This window comes from Rana temporaria, chromosome 2 (assembly GCF_905171775.1).
Source record: "Rana temporaria chromosome 2, aRanTem1.1, whole genome shotgun sequence".
NCBI classification, from domain to species: domain Eukaryota; kingdom Metazoa; phylum Chordata; class Amphibia; order Anura; family Ranidae; genus Rana; species Rana temporaria.
Window position 1 is genome coordinate 182,387,394 of NC_053490.1, and position 21,481 is coordinate 182,408,874.

At 45.0% G+C, this 21,481-nt stretch overlaps 1 protein-coding gene across 1 annotated transcript in view; it reads right to left on the reverse strand.

The window, feature by feature from the left end:
* The window catches only part of ABCC4 (ATP binding cassette subfamily C member 4), a 344,218-nt gene extending 328,611 nt beyond the window's left edge, over window positions 1-15,607 (reverse strand). The window contains exon 1 of the mRNA XM_040336098.1: window positions 15,409-15,607. Within this exon, the coding sequence (XP_040192032.1) occupies window positions 15,409-15,476 (68 nt within the window). The 5' untranslated portion in view covers window positions 15,477-15,607. The remainder of the gene's footprint in view (window positions 1-15,408) is intronic.
* Window positions 15,608-21,481: the final 5,874 nt, after the last annotated feature.

The window sequence follows — 21,481 nt, forward strand, 5'->3', positions numbered from 1 at the left end:
TGCAACACTCAAGCAAGAGGCACCACTAAACAAGCACTGCCATGAAGACCAAAGAACTCTCCAAACAAGGGACAATGTTGTCGAGAAGTACAAGTCAGGGTTAGGTTATAAAAAATATCAAAATCGTTAAATGATCCCTAGGAGCACCATCAAATCTATCATAACCAAATGGAAAGAACGTGGCACAATAGCAAACCTGCCAAAAGACGGACGCACACCAAAACTCACAGACCGGGCAAAGAGGGCATTAATCAGAGAGGCAGCACAGAGACCTAAGGTAACCCTGGAGGAGCGGCAGAGTTACACAGCAGAAAGTGGAGTATCTGTACATAGGACGACAGTAAGCCGTACGCTCCATAGAGTTGGGATTTATGGCGGAGTGGCCAGAGGAAAGCCATCACTTTCAGCAAAAAACGGCACATTTTGAGTTTGTGAAAAGACATGTGGGAGACTCCCAAAATGTATGGAATAAGGTGCTCTGGTCTGATGAGACTAAAATTGAACTTTTTGGCCAAAGATAACACTATGTCTGGCGCAAACCCCAAACATCACATCACATCACCCAAAGAACACCATTTTTAGCAGTCAGGACTGGGAAACTGGTCAAAGTTGAGGGAAAGATGGATGGTGCTAAATACAGGGATATTCTTGAGAAAACCCTGTACTACTCTGTGTGTGATTTGAGGCTAGGGCGGAGGTTCACTTTCCAGCAGGACAATAACCCCAAACACACTACTAAAGCAACACTTGAGTGGTTTCAGGGGAAACATGTCACAGCCCAGACCTCAATCCAATGGAAAATCTGTGGTTAGACTTAAAGATTGCTGTTCACAAGTGCAAACCATCCAACTTGAAGGAGCTGGAGCCGTTTTGCAAGGAGGAATGGGCAAAAATCCCAGTGGCAAGCTCATAAAGACTTATCCAAAGCGACTTAGAGCTGTGATAACCGCAAAAGGTGGCTCTACAAAGTATTGACTTTAGGGGGGTGAATAGTTATGCACATTGACTTTTCCTGTTTTGTCCTATTTGTTGTTTGCTTCACAATAAAATAAAAAAACATCTTCAAAGTTGTGGGCATGTTCTGTAAATTAAATGATGCAAATCCTCCAAAAAAAAAAAAAAAAAATCTATGTTAATTCCTGGTTGTGAGGCAACAAAACACAAAAAATGCGAAGGGGGGTGAATACTTTTGCAAGGCACTGTGTGTGTGTAATATATATATATAAAAAACTGTCCATTTCGGTTTTCGGCCAAGTGCATCCTGAATTTTAATTTTGATGTACCACAAGTTCACTGGTGTCTTAGGCTGCATTCACAGCCAAGCATTTTCAGCTCATAAACCACCAGAAAATAATGCCCAACAAGCAAAATCCCATTCATTTAAATAGCCCCCCGTTTACATCTGAGCTTTTGTAGCCTGAAGCAAAACACCTGAAACTCAAAAAAGTACATGTATTTGGGCAGATTATAGGAGTTTTTCTGCCTTTTACATTGGTGACCTTCTGACATGTGAAAATCGTGGCAAAAATGCCAGTAAAAACGCGCATTGTTCTGCCCAAACAGTAAAAGAGCTTCTAATGGGGACACTCTTTCTGGTGACAACCAAGGATTCCCTCACTTTGGAGGGATTTCCACTCACTTCCTGCTCTGGGACAGGAAGTGAAGGGAAATCTCTCCAATAAGAAACAGATGACAAAAGGAAAAAAAAAAACCCTGACAGGGGTTATAAGCCACCCTTACTCAAACCAAAATGAAAAAAAAAAAAAGTTTGCCTTTAGGTCTACTTTAAAGGAGAAGTAGGGCCAAGGTCTCTTGGCCCTACTTCTCCTGAGGATCACAGGAGTGTACTGTATTCAGTTGACAGCGAGCTAAAGACTGCTGTTGGCCGACATCACTCAGCTGTTCTAGAGAGATCTTGACTTTAGTGTTGGGATCCACCTAGATGTCTGGACTGGTTCAGCCAGCCTCTCCTGACCCCCTTCACAGCCCAGTGCTCCAGTGAGCTCTGGAGGGGCACTGACCAGCTCTATGCTCACTGAAGACAGAGAACTGAGTGATCAGCGCTCTTTGATCACTCAGTTCTTTGTGTAGAGATAGCGGGGGGACAGATGCAGCATCAGATCGATGCTGCATCCACCCAAGTGAGTATATGTGTTTGTTTTCTAATCCTGCACTTCTCTTTTAAAAGCGATAGTAAAGTCTACATTTGATTTTTACCTACAGGTAAGCCGATAATAAAGCTTACCGGTAGGGAAAAGGAATATCTGACAAATGCACACCGTTTAGAAGATATTCTAGCGAGTAGCAGCTGGTGACGTCACTGGCACATGCACTCTAAAAGAATGGCATACCTGTGTCATTCCTTCAGAGCAGTGTGCTGTAGCCGAGACTCCCACAGGCATGCGCAGGAGTGAAAAGACCGGGTGAAAATGGAAGCCTCTGTAGCAGTGATAGCTACACTTGAGGGCTTAATTTCATGGTAAATCTTTCATAATGTGCTAGTTTGCAGTGCATACTAGCACATTATGATATTGCCTTGCAGTTGGAAACTTTTTTTAATTTTTAAATGTTTACTACCACTTTAAGCAGGCCTGTTAAAACAAATGGTGAATGCAGAAAGTATAATGCAGCTACATACATATTTAGAAAATACGTATGTGGGTAAAAGTAAGAGATCTTTCATAGTATATGAAACACTTTTCAATGCATGAAGAACAAACTTACACACAAAACCCATAAAATGTACATAAATTCGCACAAAATGAAGATATTTTACTGCATACGCATAAGTGTGAGGTGACCCCAGTCTACTTACTCCATATTAGATCAATTCTATCTGCTGTTACATATGGCAAAGTGCTAACATTTCTTCCAGGCTGTTATTTCTTTTAGTGACCCCATTGATGAGATTATCCCCCACTTCTTGTTTCTCAAAGAAATAGGAGGGAGCAGTTATGTGAAGGAATCAACAACAATTAGATGTTCTAACACTTTGCCATTCTAAGAATATATGTTTTGTCTTCGTCTCCCCTGGGGAGTGAAGAGGAATCAAACCTACATGGATGGGTATCCGGACCTGCATTCACAGGCTGTGTGTTAGGGCCTGTGCAAGTCCATACAGCCAATACAGTTCCATTCCCTAGTATAGGCTGCAAATACCCAAACATAAACACGCAGCTCTTCTCACTATGGGGAGCTGAGGGCCTATGGGAATGGGTCTTAAATCTCAACTCTAGTCACATTAAAAATAAAACTAAAATCGCTACCCCAAACCAGTGGAAAATATATTCTTGTTTTAAATAGTGGATGAACGAACACACAACACACTCACCTTACTCATGCCAGTCGCTGGTCAATCATGTTGCCTTTCCTCCAGGGAATGTCTTCATGCCTGCCCAGTTGCAGGAGTAGCAGCCATGTTATCAGGATGGGACACAGGATGGAGTAAGGTCAACATTACTGTATGCCAATCCAGCCACTTATGCCGCGTACACACGGTCAGACTTTTGACCAGGCAAAACTCCTGCTCTCTAAGTCCATTGGAAATTCCATGGAAAAAGTCAGATGGGGCATACACACGGTCGGAATATTCGATGAAAATCTTTCATTGGACTTTCCATTGGAAATTCCAACCGTGTGTACGCGGCTTTACATTTTCCTTACTTTTTAGGCTGAATTTACACTGTGACTGATGTGTGGTGACCAGCGTTTTATTGCATTGTAAGATGATGGTCACTACAAACAATTGTGGTCTTTTACGTGTCCCATTCATACTGCAACACAGTCTGGAGCTTGCAGCGGGTCCCTGTTTTTGGAGAGGTACCTGTCCCCACTTCCGGGAGATCCCTCTAAAGTTCGGCCTCCCTCCTCATTCCCCCCACCCCCGAGCCATTCAGAAGGTGCAGCGTGCTTTGCGCAAGCACAGCAGGGAGCCGTAAGGCTTCACTGCTGGGTTCACTTACTATGAATGGCAGAAGCAGCAACCAGGCTCCGATGGAAACATCGGCTGGGGTGCCGCTGGATTCCAGGACAGGCAAGTGTCCCAATATTAAACGTCAGCAGCTACAGCATGCATAGCTGCTAAAGTTTAATTTTTTTGCTGGGGGGGGGGGGTGGAACTCAGTTTTATTTTTGGAGTAAAAAAAAAATTCTGTAACTCTCATACAAAATTTCACTAGGTTTTGTCTTTTTAAAGACAATCAAAACACAGAAAAACACCTGTCGATCCAGTGGAAATCCAACAAGTTCCTATCTTTGTGTAGTGATCGGACGCTACCAGGCATGTCTAGTTCTCCCCTGCTGGACTACAAAACACATCCCCCTTAAAGAAGAACTAAACCCACCTATCCTTTATAGCCAAGGAAGCTTCCATGTTAGCCTCTGTTTGATCTGCTGTTGCCATGGTGCTGCACATGTAATGAGTTACAGCCATTTGATGGTGTGACAATTCGCTTGCGAGCACAAGCAACTGTGACAGTTATCATTCACAGCATGTCTCGAGTGAAAAGGTTTTGGGCAACAGTTAAATCAATCGGTTTAGTTCCACTTTAAGCCCTGATTCACACCAGTTTTGAAATCAAGCTACTTCAGCACAATTTCAAAGCCGCTGATCAGTGAGATTTGTACCTCCGATTTATCACTGAGGCTTAACAGAAGTCCATGCAAGTTGCAATGAAATTGGAAAAAAGGTAGCACAGGAACCTATCAAAGTCGCTGCAACATGAGTCATGGCAATTTGAACAATTCCATTGCCGACAATGGGGTGTGACTTGTCGTGTGATTTGGAACTGTTGAATCGCATATCAAATTGCACGGGTGTGAATCAGGGCTAAGTTTTGAAGATGACAAAAGGGAAGATGTCACAAGCCAAGAATAAAACTAAAAACTATTTGTCAGAAGAAATAAAAGGCAAAAGGCAAAATTTAGATTTTTAGGGCACTGCTTAGGCAAAATTAACATTTCTTTATATTGCCTATAAGGCAGCAAATCTTGGCGTTTTAAAAATAGGGCTATTTTAATGTCTTTTTTACAGGAATTGTCGGTAGTTTTTGATCTACAGCATTTAATTAACCACTTAGGGACCAGAAGGATTCCCCCCCTTAATGACCAGGCCATTTTTTGCAATACGGCACTGTGTCAATTTAACTGAAAATTGTGCGACGTTGTCCCCAAACAATATTTATGTCCTTATTTCCCCCCACAAATATACCTTTCTTTTGGAGGCAATTGATAACTCTGTGGTTTTTATTTTTTGTGTAAAAAAAAAAAAAAAAAAAAATGCACTTGACCACTATCTTTTACACGAACCGACGTACAGCTATGGCGATTTGCGCAATAAAGCCAACCTGCCGTAGTATAATGGCTGGTCGGCAAGTGGTTAAATAAAACCTTGTTCTCCTGCCATGAAGATCCTTCCTCAGGCACTTCCTGTTATGGGGTGACAAAGTTCTGTCTCTCCTGCGTTGTCACCTTGTCACTTGCCTTTCCAGTGGAGACAATAAGCAGTTTGGCCATAGCCGTGTTGTTACTGTCAAGGAGGACTGCAAAGAGGCTACAGGAGATCAGCAGCACCGAGATGCAACAAAAACTAAAAAAGGTGAAAACAGCATTTTTTAAAGAATAAAGCCCTGCCAATTATTTATGATACAAAAGCTACACAGTGTTAGCAAAGTAAATGTTATCCAACTTGGGATCACCTCTAATTTATTGCTTTTTGAGTCATTGACCTGGAGCAAGTATGTAGATCATGAAGTTCTGACATTAGTTTTTTTCATGCCAAGAAGTAGAAAAATAAAATTAAATAAATAAATAAATAAAACACAAACACAAAACAGCCAAGAACTTCAGAAGGAAGCAATCAATGGCAGTCTACATCGGGGCTTGACACATTTTCATTGAAATCTAGGAGCCAGCTAAAAAAGTTAGGAGACATTTTTTAACTAACAAAGCTTTAATTTTCTGTTCAGATGTGATAGACCAACAAAGTGGCACATTATTGTAAGATGGAAGGAAAATGATAAATGGCTTTCAATTTTTTTTACAAGTAAACATCTGAAAAGTGTGGTGTGCATTTGTATTCAGCCCCCTTTACTCCGATACCCCTAATTAAAATCTAATGAAACCAATTGCCTTCACAAGTCGCCTACTTAGTAAAAAGAGTCTGCCTGTGTGTAATTTAAGCTCAGTATAAATGCAGCTGTTCTGTGAAGCCCTCAGAGGTTTGTTAGAGAACCTTCGTGAACAATCAGCAACATAAAGGCCAAGGAACACAGCAGACAGGTCAGGGACAAGGACAAGTTTAGAGCAGGGTTAGGCTATAACAATATATCCTAAGCTTTGAACATCTCCACAACTCAGGTGGGATAATCTGTCCACAGGACAACTATTTGTCATGCACTTCACAAATCTGTAATTTATGGAATAGTGGAAAGAAGAAAGCCATAAGAATACCCATTAGCAATTTGCGAGAAGCCTTATGGGGGACACAACAAACATGTGGAAGAAGGTGCTCTGGTGAAACATGGTGGTGACAGCATCATGTTGCGGGGATGCTTTTCTTTAGCAGGGACAGGGATGCCGATCAGAGTTGATGGCAAGATGTATGGAGACAAATATGGCGCAATCTTAGAATAAAACCTGCAAAAGACTTGAAACTGGGGCAGAGGTTCACCTTCCATCAGGACAACAACCCTAAACATACAGCCAGAGCTACAATGGAATGGTTTAGATAAAAGCATATTCATGTGTTAGAATGGCCCACCCAAAGTCCAGACCTAAATCCAATTGAGAATCTGTGGCAAGACTTGAAAATTGCTGTTAACAGATGCTCTCCATCTAATCTGACAGAGCTTGAACTATTTTGCACAGAAGAATGGGAAAAAATGTCACTCTATAGGATGTGCAAAGCTGGTAGAGACATCCCCAAAAAGATTTGAAGCTGTAATTGCAACAAAATCGTGGTTCTACAAAGTATTGACTCAGGGGGGCCCAAATACAAATGCCACTCGTTTCACATATTTGTAAAACATTTTGAATTTTTTTTATCATTTTCCTTCCACTTCACAATTGTGTGCCACTTCGTGTTGGTCTATCACATAAAATACATTTATGTTCGTGGCTGTAACATGACAAAAACGTGGAAAATTTCAAGGGGTATGAATACTTTTTTAAGCCACTATAGTCCCTGGTTGGGTATTCAGATAGCCGCAGGTGCCATAGCTGTCTGACTACAACAGGGAGCGAAGGAGATGTTTCCAAGTTCCATCTTCGCTGTTTAGCATGGATGTGGAAAACTATTGCCCTCATGGCTGAACAAGAGAAATCAAAGTGTATATAGCTAGCCTTAAAGGTGTTGTAGAGGTAAATGTTTTTTCACCTTAAGGTGAAAAAACATCCAACGGTACCGCCCCCCCCCCCCCCCCGAACCCCCGTTTTACTTACCTGACCCCTCGAAAGTCCCGCGCACGTCCACATGATCCTCTTCGATTCAAAGCCTGGCAGTTTATTGGCTAGGCTGGACGGATTGATAGCAGCGCAGCCATTGGCTGGCGCTGCTGTCAATCATAGCGGATGACGTGGCGGGGCTGAGTGATACAGCAGCGGGAAAAGCTGCCGTCTGTATCACGGGAGCGCGTTCGGAAAAAGCTTTCCACCATGCGAGATCGCTCGCATGAAGGTGGAAAGCTTTCGCGAGGAGGAGCCAAGACAGCCGTCGAGGGACCCCAGAAGACAGGGTTAGGGGACACTCGGTGCAAAACGAGCTGCACAGTGGAGGCAAGTATAACATGTTTGGTTTTTGTTTTTTTGTTTTTTTTAAATAAAAGTTTGCCTTTAGTGTTCCTTTAACCTCCCTGTTTCCCAACATTAACAGATTATTGCAATTTTTTTCCAATCCTACAGGATTTGTTCATGCTACAGCTATTCATGGATACTTGGAAATAAAAAGTTTACAATATTTCTCGATTGCTGACCTTCAGCAGTGCAAAGGCTCCCATAGAGCCATTTCTCACGTGCAGGCGGTATGTCTGTATTTCATCCATCCGTTTTCGGATGGAATACAGACATACATATATCCCTATGGGATATCGGGTGTCAGCGCATGAACATCCGCTGACACCCGATCTCATCGGTCCCCGCTATGGTCCGTTTCTGCAGACGGAGGAAAATCCTATTTTTTCATCCGCCTGTGGATTGGATCAGGTGAACACATGTTCATCCGATCCCCCCATAGAGGAAAGCAGAGATCTGCACCGTAAGCAGGGACCGCCCTGTCATCTGCCAGCTCAGCGAGGATCAATGGAGCGATCCCCGCTGAGCAAGCGGATATTAAAGGAACGGATCCTCACGGGATCCGCAAGTGTGAAAGGGCCCATAATGTTTAATAACTATGTTTTATAACTATAATGTGTAATAACTAGGTTAGGAGAGAAAAGGTTTTCCTAGTTCGTCTTATGTAATCTTTGAACTCATCAACAAAGATAATAAACAAACTATTAACCATTAACCAATACAGTAAAACCTTGGATTGAGATTAGCTTGTCTTGCAAAACAAATTTTTTCATAAATGTTGCCTTGATACACAAGCGATGTCTTGATATAAGAGTAGCGTCATGTCACAACTGAGTATAAAAGAGAAGAGAGTCGCCTCCAAGTGTAGAAATATGATTACATTTAATGAAGGTACAACATTTAGCAACTCACATGGTTGATGATTAAAACAGGTGCATGCAAGTATGCATGGATCCGGGGTAATGATGTTCATCTACATCAGGGGTGCCCAACCTTTTGAAGAGCGAGGGCCACTTAAGCAACTTGGTAACCAGTCGAGGGCCACAATGAGTGGAGCGGGTGGATGACAGGTCACGGCTACTCTATAGGCCCTCCGATCCACCCAGATGAAAGGAGACAAATTCAATTTGGTTTTTCGCGGGTGCAGCGTAGTGCACCTGTGTCTATCCTGCGGGTTAGCTGAATTTTGCCATAGACTCCACCTGTGGCAAAAGCCAGCGCTGTAGAGGAAGCATCAGCTTATGGGGCTCTACTCCGCAGCCGCTTTCTTCCTCTACCACTAGCTTCATTCACAACACTGATGCTGAGGTATGGCGGGATGCCAACCTGCGATCTGGGCTTGCCAACCCACCATTACAGAGCAGGAGGTCGCGGGCCACATCAGAGGGCTTGGCGGGCCACTGGTTGGCCACCCCTGATCTACATAGACCGTTCTCCTCATCGCTTTCAGATTGCTCTTCTGCAGGGTAGTTTTCCTGGTCACGAATGCAGACAGCTTTACCCAGATGCCTGCATACTTAGATGTGCCTCTTTTAATCATCAACCATGTGAGTTGCTAAATGTTGTACCTACATTAAATGTAACCATATTTCTACACTTAGGGCTCTTTCACACTGAGCGCCCGTACAGGTCCGTCTTTCAGTTTTTTTTGCGGACCTGTACGGGCGCTCCAAGCTCCTCTATGGAGCCGCGGATGTCAGCGGCGACATGCCCGCTGACATGCGACCCGCTCTGATCCGCCAAAGTGTGACAGAGGAAAAACCTACTTTTCCTTCCGTCTGGCGGATCGGATGAACACGGACATACGGAGCGGAGAAAAGACAGGGCGGTCCCTGCACAGTGTGCGGGGACCGCCCTGTCATCCGCCGGCTCAGCGGGGATCAACGGAGCGATCCCCGCTGAGCAAGCGGAGGTGCACGGGGCGGATCAATCCTGATCCGCCCAGTGTGAAAGAGGCCTTAGAGGCGCCTCTCTTCTCTTTTATACGCTGTAGCTCCTGCTGGATTTTACTTCTAATCCTCGTGTGGAGTAGACTGCGATTTGTGGATGGAAATTTTATGGTTATACAATCTGGTCACATTGCTATAATGTTTTTATATTGACTATAAACTGAAGGACTTATGAATGGTTGTGAAACAAATCATTTGAGTTTCCATTATTTCTTATGGGGATTTTTTTTTTAATATACAAGTGCTTTGGATTACAAGCATGGTTCCGGAACAAATTATGCTCGCAATCCAAGGTTTTACTGTAATAAGCAAAACACAACATGCATCATGTCAAGTTCAAAAAAGTTAGTGTCCTTATCCACCAAGGCACTACTTTGATACAATTTTATAGAATGTAAATTTTTAGCTTGCTACAAATGTATGTACCAAACTGAAAAAACAAGATCAGCAAAGCTTTACTTATCAGTCAGAATACTGGAGCAAAAGTGATACAAAAATTTAACAAATTTAGCTGCAACCATCTCACAGAATTTAACACCTCGACAGGAGCGTCTTCTGATGAAAAGGGTTGAAGAAAATCGCCATGCAAGTTAGCTAAAGAAGTGGAAAGCCAAACTGGGGTGATTGTTTCCCGTTACACAATACAGCGTACACTGCAGAGAAATGGCATGCATGGGTGTCGTCCACGAAGAACGCCTCTCCTAAACCCCATGGACAAAAAAAAAAAAACGCCTAGAATTTGGCAGAGCCCATGCTGAAAAAGAAGAAGACTGCTGGGAATCTGTACTGTACTCTGTACCCTGGAGTGATGAGCACAAAAATAATTGTGTTTGGAACTGCTGTCTACAAAACTGTATGGCGTCGCAAAGGTAAGGAGTAGAAAGAAAAATGCATGGTGCCTACAGTGAAACATGGTGGTGGCAGTGCCCTTCTGTGGGGCTGCTGGTGTCAGGGAGCTGCATTTCACTGATGGGGTCATGAATTCACAGATGTACTGCTCTATATTGAAAGAGAAGAAGATGCTACCATCACTCCGTGTTCTTTTCCAACATGACAATTAGGGTTGTCCCGATACCACTTTTTTAGGACCGAGTACAAGTACCGATACTTTTTTTCAAGTAGTCGCCGATACCGAATACCGATACTTTTTTTAAATGTGTCCCCAAATGCAGCCACGTCCCCCCCAGATGCAGCCATGTCCCCCACATATGCAGCCATGTCCCCCACATATGCAGCCATGTCCCCCACATATGCAGCCATGTCCCTCTAGCCATGTCCCTCACATATGCAGCCATGTCCCTCTAGCCATGTCCCTCACATATGCAGCAATGTCCCTCTAGCCATGTCCCTCACATATGCAGCCATGTCCCTCACATATGCAGCCATGTCCCTCTAGCCATGTCCCTCACATATGCAGCAATGTCCCTCTAGCCATGTCCCTCACATATGCAGCCATGTCCCTCACATATGCAGCAATGTCCCTCTAGCCATGTCCCTCACATATGCAGCCATGTCCCTCACATATGCAGCAATGTCCCTCTAGCCATGTCTCTCACATATGCAGCCATGTCCCTCACATATGCAGCAATGTCCCTCTAGCCATGTCTCTCACATATGCAGCCATGTCCCTCACATATGCAGCAATGTCCCTCTAGCCATGTCCCTCACATATGCAGCCATGTCCCTCACATATGCAGCAATGTCCCTCTAGCCATGTCCCTCACATATGCAGCCATGTCCCTCACATATGCAGCAATGTCCCTCTAGCCATGTCTCTCACATATGCAGCCATGTCCCTCACATATGCAGCAATGTCCCTCACATATGCAGCAATGTCCCTCTAGCCATGTCCCTCACATATGCAGCAATGTCCCTCTAGCCATGTCCCTCACATATGCAGCAATGTCCCTCTAGCCATGTCCCTCGATGCGGCGGCACGATGCAGCAGGAGCGGCGGGCGGGGGGGAAAGGGGGGGGGGGGGAGTATTCTATTTAGGTATCGGGGGTATTTGCGCGAGTACGAGTACTCCCGCAAATACTCGGTATCGGTCCCGATACCGATACTGGTATCGGTATCTGGACAACCCTAATGACAATGATCCAAAACACACATCTAAGGCCACTGTTGCATTTCTGAAGAAGAACAGGGTGAAAGTGATTCTGTGGCCAAAGTACGTCTCCTGATCTGATCCCAAATCTAACAGTAGTGCCCTTTAGGGGCACTCGGCAGGAAGGATGGGCCAGAAGCGCCAGAGGGGGACCGAAAAAAGGAGCATCAGGGCTGCGCCGTGCAAAACCAGCATACAGAGCGGGTAAGTATAATATGTTTGTTATTTTTATTTTTTTAAGTCCAAGAACTATTTTCATTGTAAAAAGAACAATGAGTCCTAGAACTGGTGGTTTGGCCACTGCAAAGCCCTGATCTCAACATCATTTAGTCTGTCTAGGATTATATGGAGATAAGGAAGGATACGAGGCAGTCTACATCCACAGAAGGTCTTTGGTTAGTTCTCCTAAATGTTTGGAACAACCTAAATGCCAAGTTCCTTCAAAAACTGTGTGCAAGTGTACCTAGAAGAATTATTGCTGATTTGAAGTCAAGTAGGGTAGTCACACTAAGGCCCCTTTTACCCTGGGGCGGGAGGTGCGGTGTCGGTATAGCGCCGCTATTTATAATACCGTCGGAATTGCCGTGGTATTCCGCCACTAGCTGTGCGGTTTTGACCCCCGCTAGTGCCCGAAAAACAATTAATACCACCCGCAATGCGCCTCTACAGAGGCGCATTACTGTTTCCCATTGATTTCAATGGGAAGGAGTGGTGTAGGAGCAGTAAACACCCCACTCCTATAGCGCTCCAAAAGATGCAGCTAGCAGGACTTTTGGGTTTTCACACTGAAGACTGCAGGGCATGATTTTTTCCATCGGTATAGCAGCGCTGTTTTTAGCGCTAAACCTCCTGAAAAATGTGTCAGTGTTAAAAGGGGCATTAATAGTGATTTGGTTTACATTTCCCTTTGGGCCTCTCGCTTTCCATTTTATAAATTGATCAAAAACAATTAAAAAAATATATTTTTGAGGGCATTCTTACTTTACAGCATTTTTTCATACCTGCACAGTACTATACATCACCCGTTACCAGGGAACCCGAAATCACACATCACCCGTTACCAGGGAACCCGAAATCACACATCACCCGTTACCAAGGAACCCGAAATCACACATCACCCGTTACCAAGGAACCCGAAATCACACATCACCCGTTACCAGGGAACCCGAAATCACACATCACCCGTTACCAGGGAACCCGAAATCACACATCACCCGTTACCAAGGAACCCGAAATCACACATCACCCGTTACCAGGGAACCCGAAATCACACATCACCCGTTACCAGGGAACCCGAAATCACACATCACCCGTTACCAGGGAACCCGAAATCACACATCACCCGTTACCAAGGAACCCGAAATCACACATCACCCGTTACCAAGGAACCCGAAATCACACATCACCCGTTACCAGGGAACCCGAAATCACACATCACCCGTTACCAGGGAACCCGAAATCACACCTCACCCGTTACCAGGGAACCCGAAATCACACCTCACCCGTTACCAGGGAACCCGAAATCACACCTCACCCGTTACCAGGGAACCCGAAATCACACATCACCCGTTACCAGGGAACCCGAAATCACCAGTTAACAGGGAACCTGAGATCACATGTCACCAAGTACCAGGGAAACCCCAAATCATACAAATCGCCAAGAACAGGTAATAAGCCATCAAACATTATCCAGTACAGGGAGCAAACATAACTCACTACTTTGATTGAGCCATCAAACATCACCCAGTAGAGGGAATGAGCCAAACATCACAAGGTACAGAGAACAAACCATCAAACATCACCCAGAAGGTAGAATAAGCCATCAAACATCACCCTGTACATGGAATAAGCCATCAAACATCACCCTGTACGTGGAATAAGCAATCAAACATCACCGTGTACGTAGAATAAGCCATCAAACGTCACCCTGTACGTGGAATAAGCCATCAAACGTCACCCTGTACGTGGAATAAGCCATCAAACGTCACCCTGTACGTGGAATAAGCCATCAAACGTCACCCTGTACGTGGAATAAGCCATCAAACGTCACCCTGTACGTGGAATAAGCCATCAAACGTCACCCTGTACGTGGAATAAGCCATCAAACGTCACCCTGTACGTGGAATAAGCCATCAAACGTCACCCTGTACGTGGAATAAGCCATCAAACGTCACCCTGTACGTGGAATAAGCCATCAAACGTCACCCTGTACGTGGAATAAGCCATCAAACGTCACCGTGTACGTGGAATAAGCCATCAAACGTCACCGTGTACGTGGAATAAGCCATCAAACGTCACCGTGTACGTGGAATAAGCCATCAAACGTCACCGTGTACGTGGAATAAGCCATCAAACGTCACCCTGTACGTGGAATAAGCCATCAAACGTCACCGTGTACGTGGAATAAGCCATCAAACGTCACCGTGTACGTGGAATAAGCCATCAAACGTCACCCTGTACGTGGAATAAGCCATCAAACGTCACCGTGTACGTGGAATAAGCCATCAAACGTCACCCCGTATGTGGAATAAGCCATCAAACGTCACCCCGTACGTGGAATAAGCCATCAAACGTCACCCCGTACGTGGAATAAGCCATCAAACGTCACCCCGTACGTGGAATAAGCCATCAAACATCACCCTGTACGTGGAATAAGCCATCAATCACCCTGTACGTGGAATAAGCCATCAATCACCCTGTACGTGGAATAAGCCATCAATCACCCTGTACGTGGAATAAGCCATCAAACGTCACCCTGTACGTGGAATAAGCCATCAAACGTCACCCTGTACGTGGAATAAGCCATCAAACATCACCGTGTACGTGGAATAAGCCATCAAACGTCACCCCGTATGTGGAATAAGCCATCAAACGTCACCCCGTACGTGGAATAAGCCATCAAACGTCACCCCGTACGTGGAATAAGCCATCAAACGTCACCCCGTACGTGGAATAAGCCATCAAACGTCACCCCGTACGTGGAATAAGCCATCAAACGTCACCCTGTACGTGGAATAAGCCATCAAACGTCACCCTGTACGTGGAATAAGCCATCAAACGTCACCCTGTACGTGGAATAAGCCATCAAACGTCACCCTGTACGTGGAATAAGCCATCAAACGTCACCCTGTACGTGGAATAAGCCATCAAACGTCACCCTGTACGTGGAATAAGCCATCAAACGTCACCCTGTACGTGGAATAAGCCATCAAACATCGCCCTGTACGTGGAATAAGCCATCAAACATCGCCCTGTACGTGGAATAAGCCATCAAACATCGCCCAGACTCATCCAGTACAGAGAAGGAGCCATCAAACCTCATCCAGTACTGGGAAGAAACCAATAACAGCTTTATCAGTCAGGACATGCAGGTGACAGAGAATACAAAAGGGACAGTAGCTCTGGGTGAATGCAGGAGGTAATGGAACGAACACTGATCTGAGAACTACAAGTAATACATCAGCATGGCCACCTGAAACACTGACATGTGTAAATGGTTTTTGGCAAGGTCCACGACACAAGCCCACACTGTCCTCTGTATACACTGGTATAGAAGCACTCACCAGAAGAAGAGTTTGGAGCAGAAGTTAGCTCTCTCCAGTGGGTTCGGCTTGCCTTCCTTGTGCTCCATGCTCAGCACACCCGGGTCACCGGGACAGCCCCGGGCTGGAGGACTGAACAAAGTGCACAGCGCAGCACTCTGCTACAGCTACCGCTTCTACCACACAGCCCGGCACCAGCACAATGCAACGCCCACCGCTGGAATAACAGCCTGCTATTGGACGGAGGCTGAGAGCGACAGAGCGGGAGGGAGGAGGCGTCACATAAGAAGGATAAGGGGGGAGCCGCTGGTGCGGAGATTGTTGTGTGTGTGTTCTGCGGTGAGGTGGTAGGGAAGGGTACAGGCCTGAGAGGCCGCGAGCGCTCTGATTACCTCAGCGCAGCGTCACCCTAATGTCGGCTCGGAGGCAGCCAGCAGGCCGTGTGCTTCTAGGAAAAATAAATGGCTGTGAGTAAAAACTTCCCCAACACAAAGCTAGAGTCGGCCGCATCGGTTAGCAACTAACCTACTTCCTTGGCTGATATGAGGAAGTGTAGACACAGGACTGTCCTAGTATAGGTATACAGTAAAACCTTGGTTTGAGAGTAACTTGGTTTGAGAGCGTTTTGCAAGACAAGCAAAATGTTTTAATACATTTTGCCTTGATATACAAGCGATGTCTTGATATACAAGTAGCGTCATATCACAACTGAGTATAAAAGAGAAGAGAGGAGCCTCTGTGTAGCAATATGGTTACAATTAATGAAGGTACACCATTTAGCAAAACGTATTGCTACATTTAGAGGTACTTCTCTTCTCTTTTATACCCTGTAAAAAAAATGCTTTGATATACAAGTGCTTTGCATTACAAGCATGTTTCTGGAACAAATTATGCTCGCAAACCAAGGTTTTACTGTATACTTGTTATAGGCCAGTCACCTATAATTAAGCGCCAGCGGGGAGATATGAAATGAGGGTATTCGGGGTACTCCACCATTACAATTTTTTTTTTTAAAGGAGATTTTTCCGTAAAAATGCATTTACATTTAGCAAATGCATGAAGCCAAAGCAAAATGTGACGTGTGTCTCTTTACTGAGCTTTTGTATTCCCAAAGAAAAATATCTCATTCTTCACAATCACACCCTATACGTGTCATCGGTTTTCGGCAGCACCTATATTTGTGAGCGACTAGTTTCGTGGATGAAGCACATGAAGGCCAAAACTAGAACCAAAATATCTGATGAGCACCTTGGGAATTCATTGAGAATTGCTTCGACGTCCATCCAATCAGAACACAAGCCCAAATCATGTGAGAACCGGCCCTTAGGCCCCTTTCACATTGGACCCGGAGCCACGGTGAAGGAATATCGCCGCCGGGATTACCGCGGGAATCGGCTGCTAGCGGTGCGGTATTAACTCCCGCTAGCGGCCAATAAAGGGTTAATACCGCAGAGGCGCATTGCGGGCGGTATTGCCGCGGTTTCCCATTGTTTTAAATGGGAAGGAGCGGTATACACGCCGCTCCTCTCACCACTCCAAAGATGCTGCGGACAGGAGATTTTTTTGTCTCCTGCCAGCGCATCGCATTAGTGTGAAAGCCCTCCGGCTTTCACATTGAGGTAGCTGGGCAGGAGTTTTTCAGGCAGTATAGCAGCGCTAGTTTTTTGACTTGCGATTTTCTGAGTTTTTACCGTGATTTGCGTTTTTTTTTTCCATCAATTAAATTTTTTTTACATTTCCTTTAACAACCAGCTATAAACAGGTAAAAAAAAATCACAAATCGCAGCAAAAACGCGCTACTTGCGTTTTGGATGCGGGTCCATTGAATTCTATTACATGCAAAACACTGCTTTTTGCAGGAAAAAAAAGTCCCCGACCCTTTCCAAAAACGCAGAGGCACAAAACAGCATTGATGTGAACATGTTCCATAGGAACCCATGTTAAAAAATTTCCCTGCTTTTCTGCAAAATGCACCAAAAAAAGTGCATTAGTGTGAATCGAGCCTAAAGCAGGGGTCCTGACCTCAACCCGATTGAGATGCTGTGGCATGACCTCAAGAAAGCGATTCACATCAGACATCCCAAGAATTTTGCTGAACTGATACAGATCTGTAGAGAGTAATGGGGTCAGTGACAGTAGTACGGGCCCTGGTGTATTAGATTGATCAGCTAATCAATCAAATAATTAATTACGGTGGACTCCTGTGCACGTCTGATCTGCAACTACAGGAAAGGTTTGGTTGAAGTTATTGCTGCCAAAGGAGGTTCAACCAGTTATTAAATCCAGGGGTTCACATACTTTTCCACCTGCACTGTGAATGTTTACATGGTGTGTTCAATAAAAACATGGTAACATTTAATTCTTTGTGTGTTATTAGTTTAAGCAGACTGTGATTGTCTATTGTTGTGACTTAGATGAACATCAGATCACATCTTATGACCAATTGGTGCAGAAATCCATATCATTCCAAAAGGGTTCACATACTTTGTCTTGCAACTGTATTTCCATAACTCAACTTCATCACCATATGCAGATAACTTTGCATTTGCACCCGATGTGTGTGGGTACATTTCCTAGATGCGTATTCATAGAAGATAATGGGCCTGAATTCGCACCTGAGCTGCACCGCAATGCCTAGAAAACGCACAAGTTTTTCCGGCAATGCACAGTGCGAATGCATCGCACATATGTGAACCAGCCTCATTGAAATCAATGTAGTTTATAATGTTATGCGAATTGGATGCAGTTTAAGTTTTTCTTTGTTCCTGTTAATTTTTTTGTAAGTTTTCTTCTTCAATGACGGGCACTGATAAGGGCACTGATAAGGCGGTACCGATGAGGTGGCACTGATGATGGGCACTGATAGGTGGCATGGATGCGCACTGATGGTCACTGATAGGTGGGCACTGATGGACACTGATGGGTGGCACTGATGACACTGGGTGGCATTGCTGGGCATCACTGAATTTGTTTCATAATGGTGCCAATCAGTGACCATTTGTGGGCACTGATTGGCACATATTTGGCATGTATTTGCATATGTGGATGGCTATGGGGGATGTACCTGGCCATCCACATGCTAGGGGCTTCCCTGGTGGTCCAGTGTGGGCATCCGTGGGGGGGCTGTGCTGATAAACAACGCAGACCCTCCCTGTCAGGAGAGACACCGATCGGCTCTCCTTTACTCGTGTCTGTCAGACATGAGTAAGGAAAAGCCGATCAACGGCTCTTCCTGTTTACGTCGTGATCAGCCATGATTGGACACTGTTGGAGGCGAGCGGCGGCTGTTATTCTGCTGGACATCATATGGAAGGAGCAATTTATTATGTATATTGAGTTGTACATGTTATAATTAATTATTCGATATGCTGATCAAATACACCAGCGCCCCCTACCACTGTCACTAATCACTGGGGCACATTGGAAGAAGAATTGTCTTGGGCCACACACAAAATACAAAGATAGCTGATGAGCAGAAAAAGTTGGGCAGATCACAAGTTAACGATCATCGATATAGATAATGGGCCGGATTCACAGAGATTCGCCTATATTTAGGTTGGCGTAGCGTATCTCAGATACACTACACCACCGTAAGTCTGAGCAGCAAGTTGTGTATTCACATAAAAGTTGCGCTAAAACTTACGGCGGCGCAGTGTAACTGGGCCGGCATAAGCCCGCCTAATTCTAAATAGGTTGGTTGGGGGCATGTACTATGTAAAATAGTAGTGACTCCACGTCTTTGACGTTTTTAACGAAGGCCGCATGCGCCGTCCGTGGACGTATCCCAGTGCGCATGCTCCAAATGACGTCGGCAAATCATCATGCTTTCGACGTGAACGTAAATAGCCTCCAGCCCTATTCGCAAACGACGTAAAAAATTCAAATTTCGTCGCGGAAACGACGGCCATACTTAACATTGGCTGCACCTCATAGACCCAGGGGTAACTTTACGCCGGAAAAAGCCTAACGTAAACGACGTAAAAAAATGCGCCGGGCGGACGTACGTTTGTGAATTGGCGTATCTACCTAATTTGCATATTCCTCGCTGAAATCGACGGAAGCGCCAACTAGCGGCCAGCGTAAATATGCAGCCTAAGATACGACGGTGTAAGAGACTTACGCCGGTCGGATCTTAGGGAAATCTATGCGTAACTGATTCTAAGAATCAGGCGCATATATACAACGGCGCCCAATCGGACTTATGACGGCGTATCGTGAGATACGCCGTTGTAAGTCTCTGTGAATCCGGCCTAAAACATAATTTTATATTAATGCGTTTATCAAAAACAGTGTCAAATATATCACTAGTTTTATGTCGCCCTCTTTTACTTATAATAGAAAATATTACAAAAAAATGAAGTTTTATTACTCAAATAGGTACATTATCATTTTTGTCACATTGCTGTGTAGCAGCTCACTTTGTTCAGATAAGCGCAGTATTTTTTCCTTTTTACATTATATATATCGATGATCGTTAACTTGTGATCTGCCCAACTTTTTCTGCTCATCAGCTATCCTTAGGCCCCATACACACGACGGGATCGATCCGCTGGGATTGATCCGCGGATCAGTTCCAGCAGATAGATCCGGTCGTGTGTACGACCTAGCGGACATTTTCAGGCGGATAAAAATCCAGCCGACGGATTCCCAGCGGATAAAAATTTCTTAGCATGCTAAGAAATCTATCCGCTGGAATCCAGTCCAGCGGACTGATCCGGTCGTCTGTACAGACTCACCGGATCAGTCCGTCCGCTCCCATCCCTTGCATGCGTCGTAATGATTCGACGCATGCGTGGAAGTTTTTACCTTCCAGGGTCGCACACGTCGCCGCGTCATTTTGCAGCGACGGCGCGGCCACGTCACCGCGGATGTATTCCGCGGGGATTTTGATCTGATGGTGTGTACATCCATCAGATCAAAATCCGCCAGAGGATTTATCCGCTGTAAACGGTCCGGCGGACCGTTTCCAGCGGAAATCCTCTCGTGTGTACAAGGCCTGAGTGTATTTTATGTGTGGCCCAAGACAATTCCTCTTCTTCCAATGTGCCTCTGGAAGGTCAAAAGGTTGGACACCCCTGGTTTTGGGTCTGTCCTCACATGATTTGGGCTTGTGTTGATGACAACATGTTGGCAATTCTGAGATCATTCAGCATTTATTGACTGCTGCGTTTGACCCCTAGTCCACATCATTCTCCCATCATCTTGGGACAAACCATCACCCCAAGCACGAAAGTAAAAAGCTTAGGAGTTATCTTTGACTCAGACATGTCTATGGACGCAAAAATAGGATCAGTGGTCAGCGGATCTCACTATCTTCTCCGCTTGCTGCATAGACTCATCCCCTTTATCCCGGCAGCAGTAGTAGTGGGAACACTCATCAACTCCAGACTCGACTATGCAAATTCCCTCTACCTAGGACTACCCAAATACCAGATGTCTCATCTACACGTTGTCCAGAACACTGCAGCCAGACTGATAACAGTATTGGGAATCTCCCCGGTCTTGCGGTCCCTCCACTGGCTAGCCGTAAAAGATCGGGTGACATTCAAGACCCTCTGCCTCACCCACAAATGCACACAAGGAATCGCGCCACAATACTTATGTGAGAAAATAAAACACTACACTCCAAATCGGGCCCTACGATCAACTAATCAGAACCTCCTCCGCATCCCAAAGTCCCGCTACAAATCTAAAGGGTAACGAAGATTCGCAGTCCAAGGACCGCGGCTATGGAATGCTCTACCTACAGACATTCGGATGGAAGTGAACCATCGGGCCTTCAGAAAAAAAACTTAAGACACATCTATTCTGAAGCGTGGCTGGACGGCGACATTGGATACAGCGCCTTGAGCCAATTTAGTTCTCATTTGTAGCGCTATACAAGTTACTCACTCACTCATTCTGACCTGCTGAAATCGGGTTTTGCATTCCTATAAATTTGTATGGGAAACTAAACCTGCCTGGAGTACATCAAAGCCTGTCAACATAGACCCTTAACCACTTTCCGCTCATTGACCTCATATGACATTGTGGACTTTAAGTGGGGATATCTAAATGATGCCTGCAGCCAGGGGCGGACTGACCATTGAGTCAC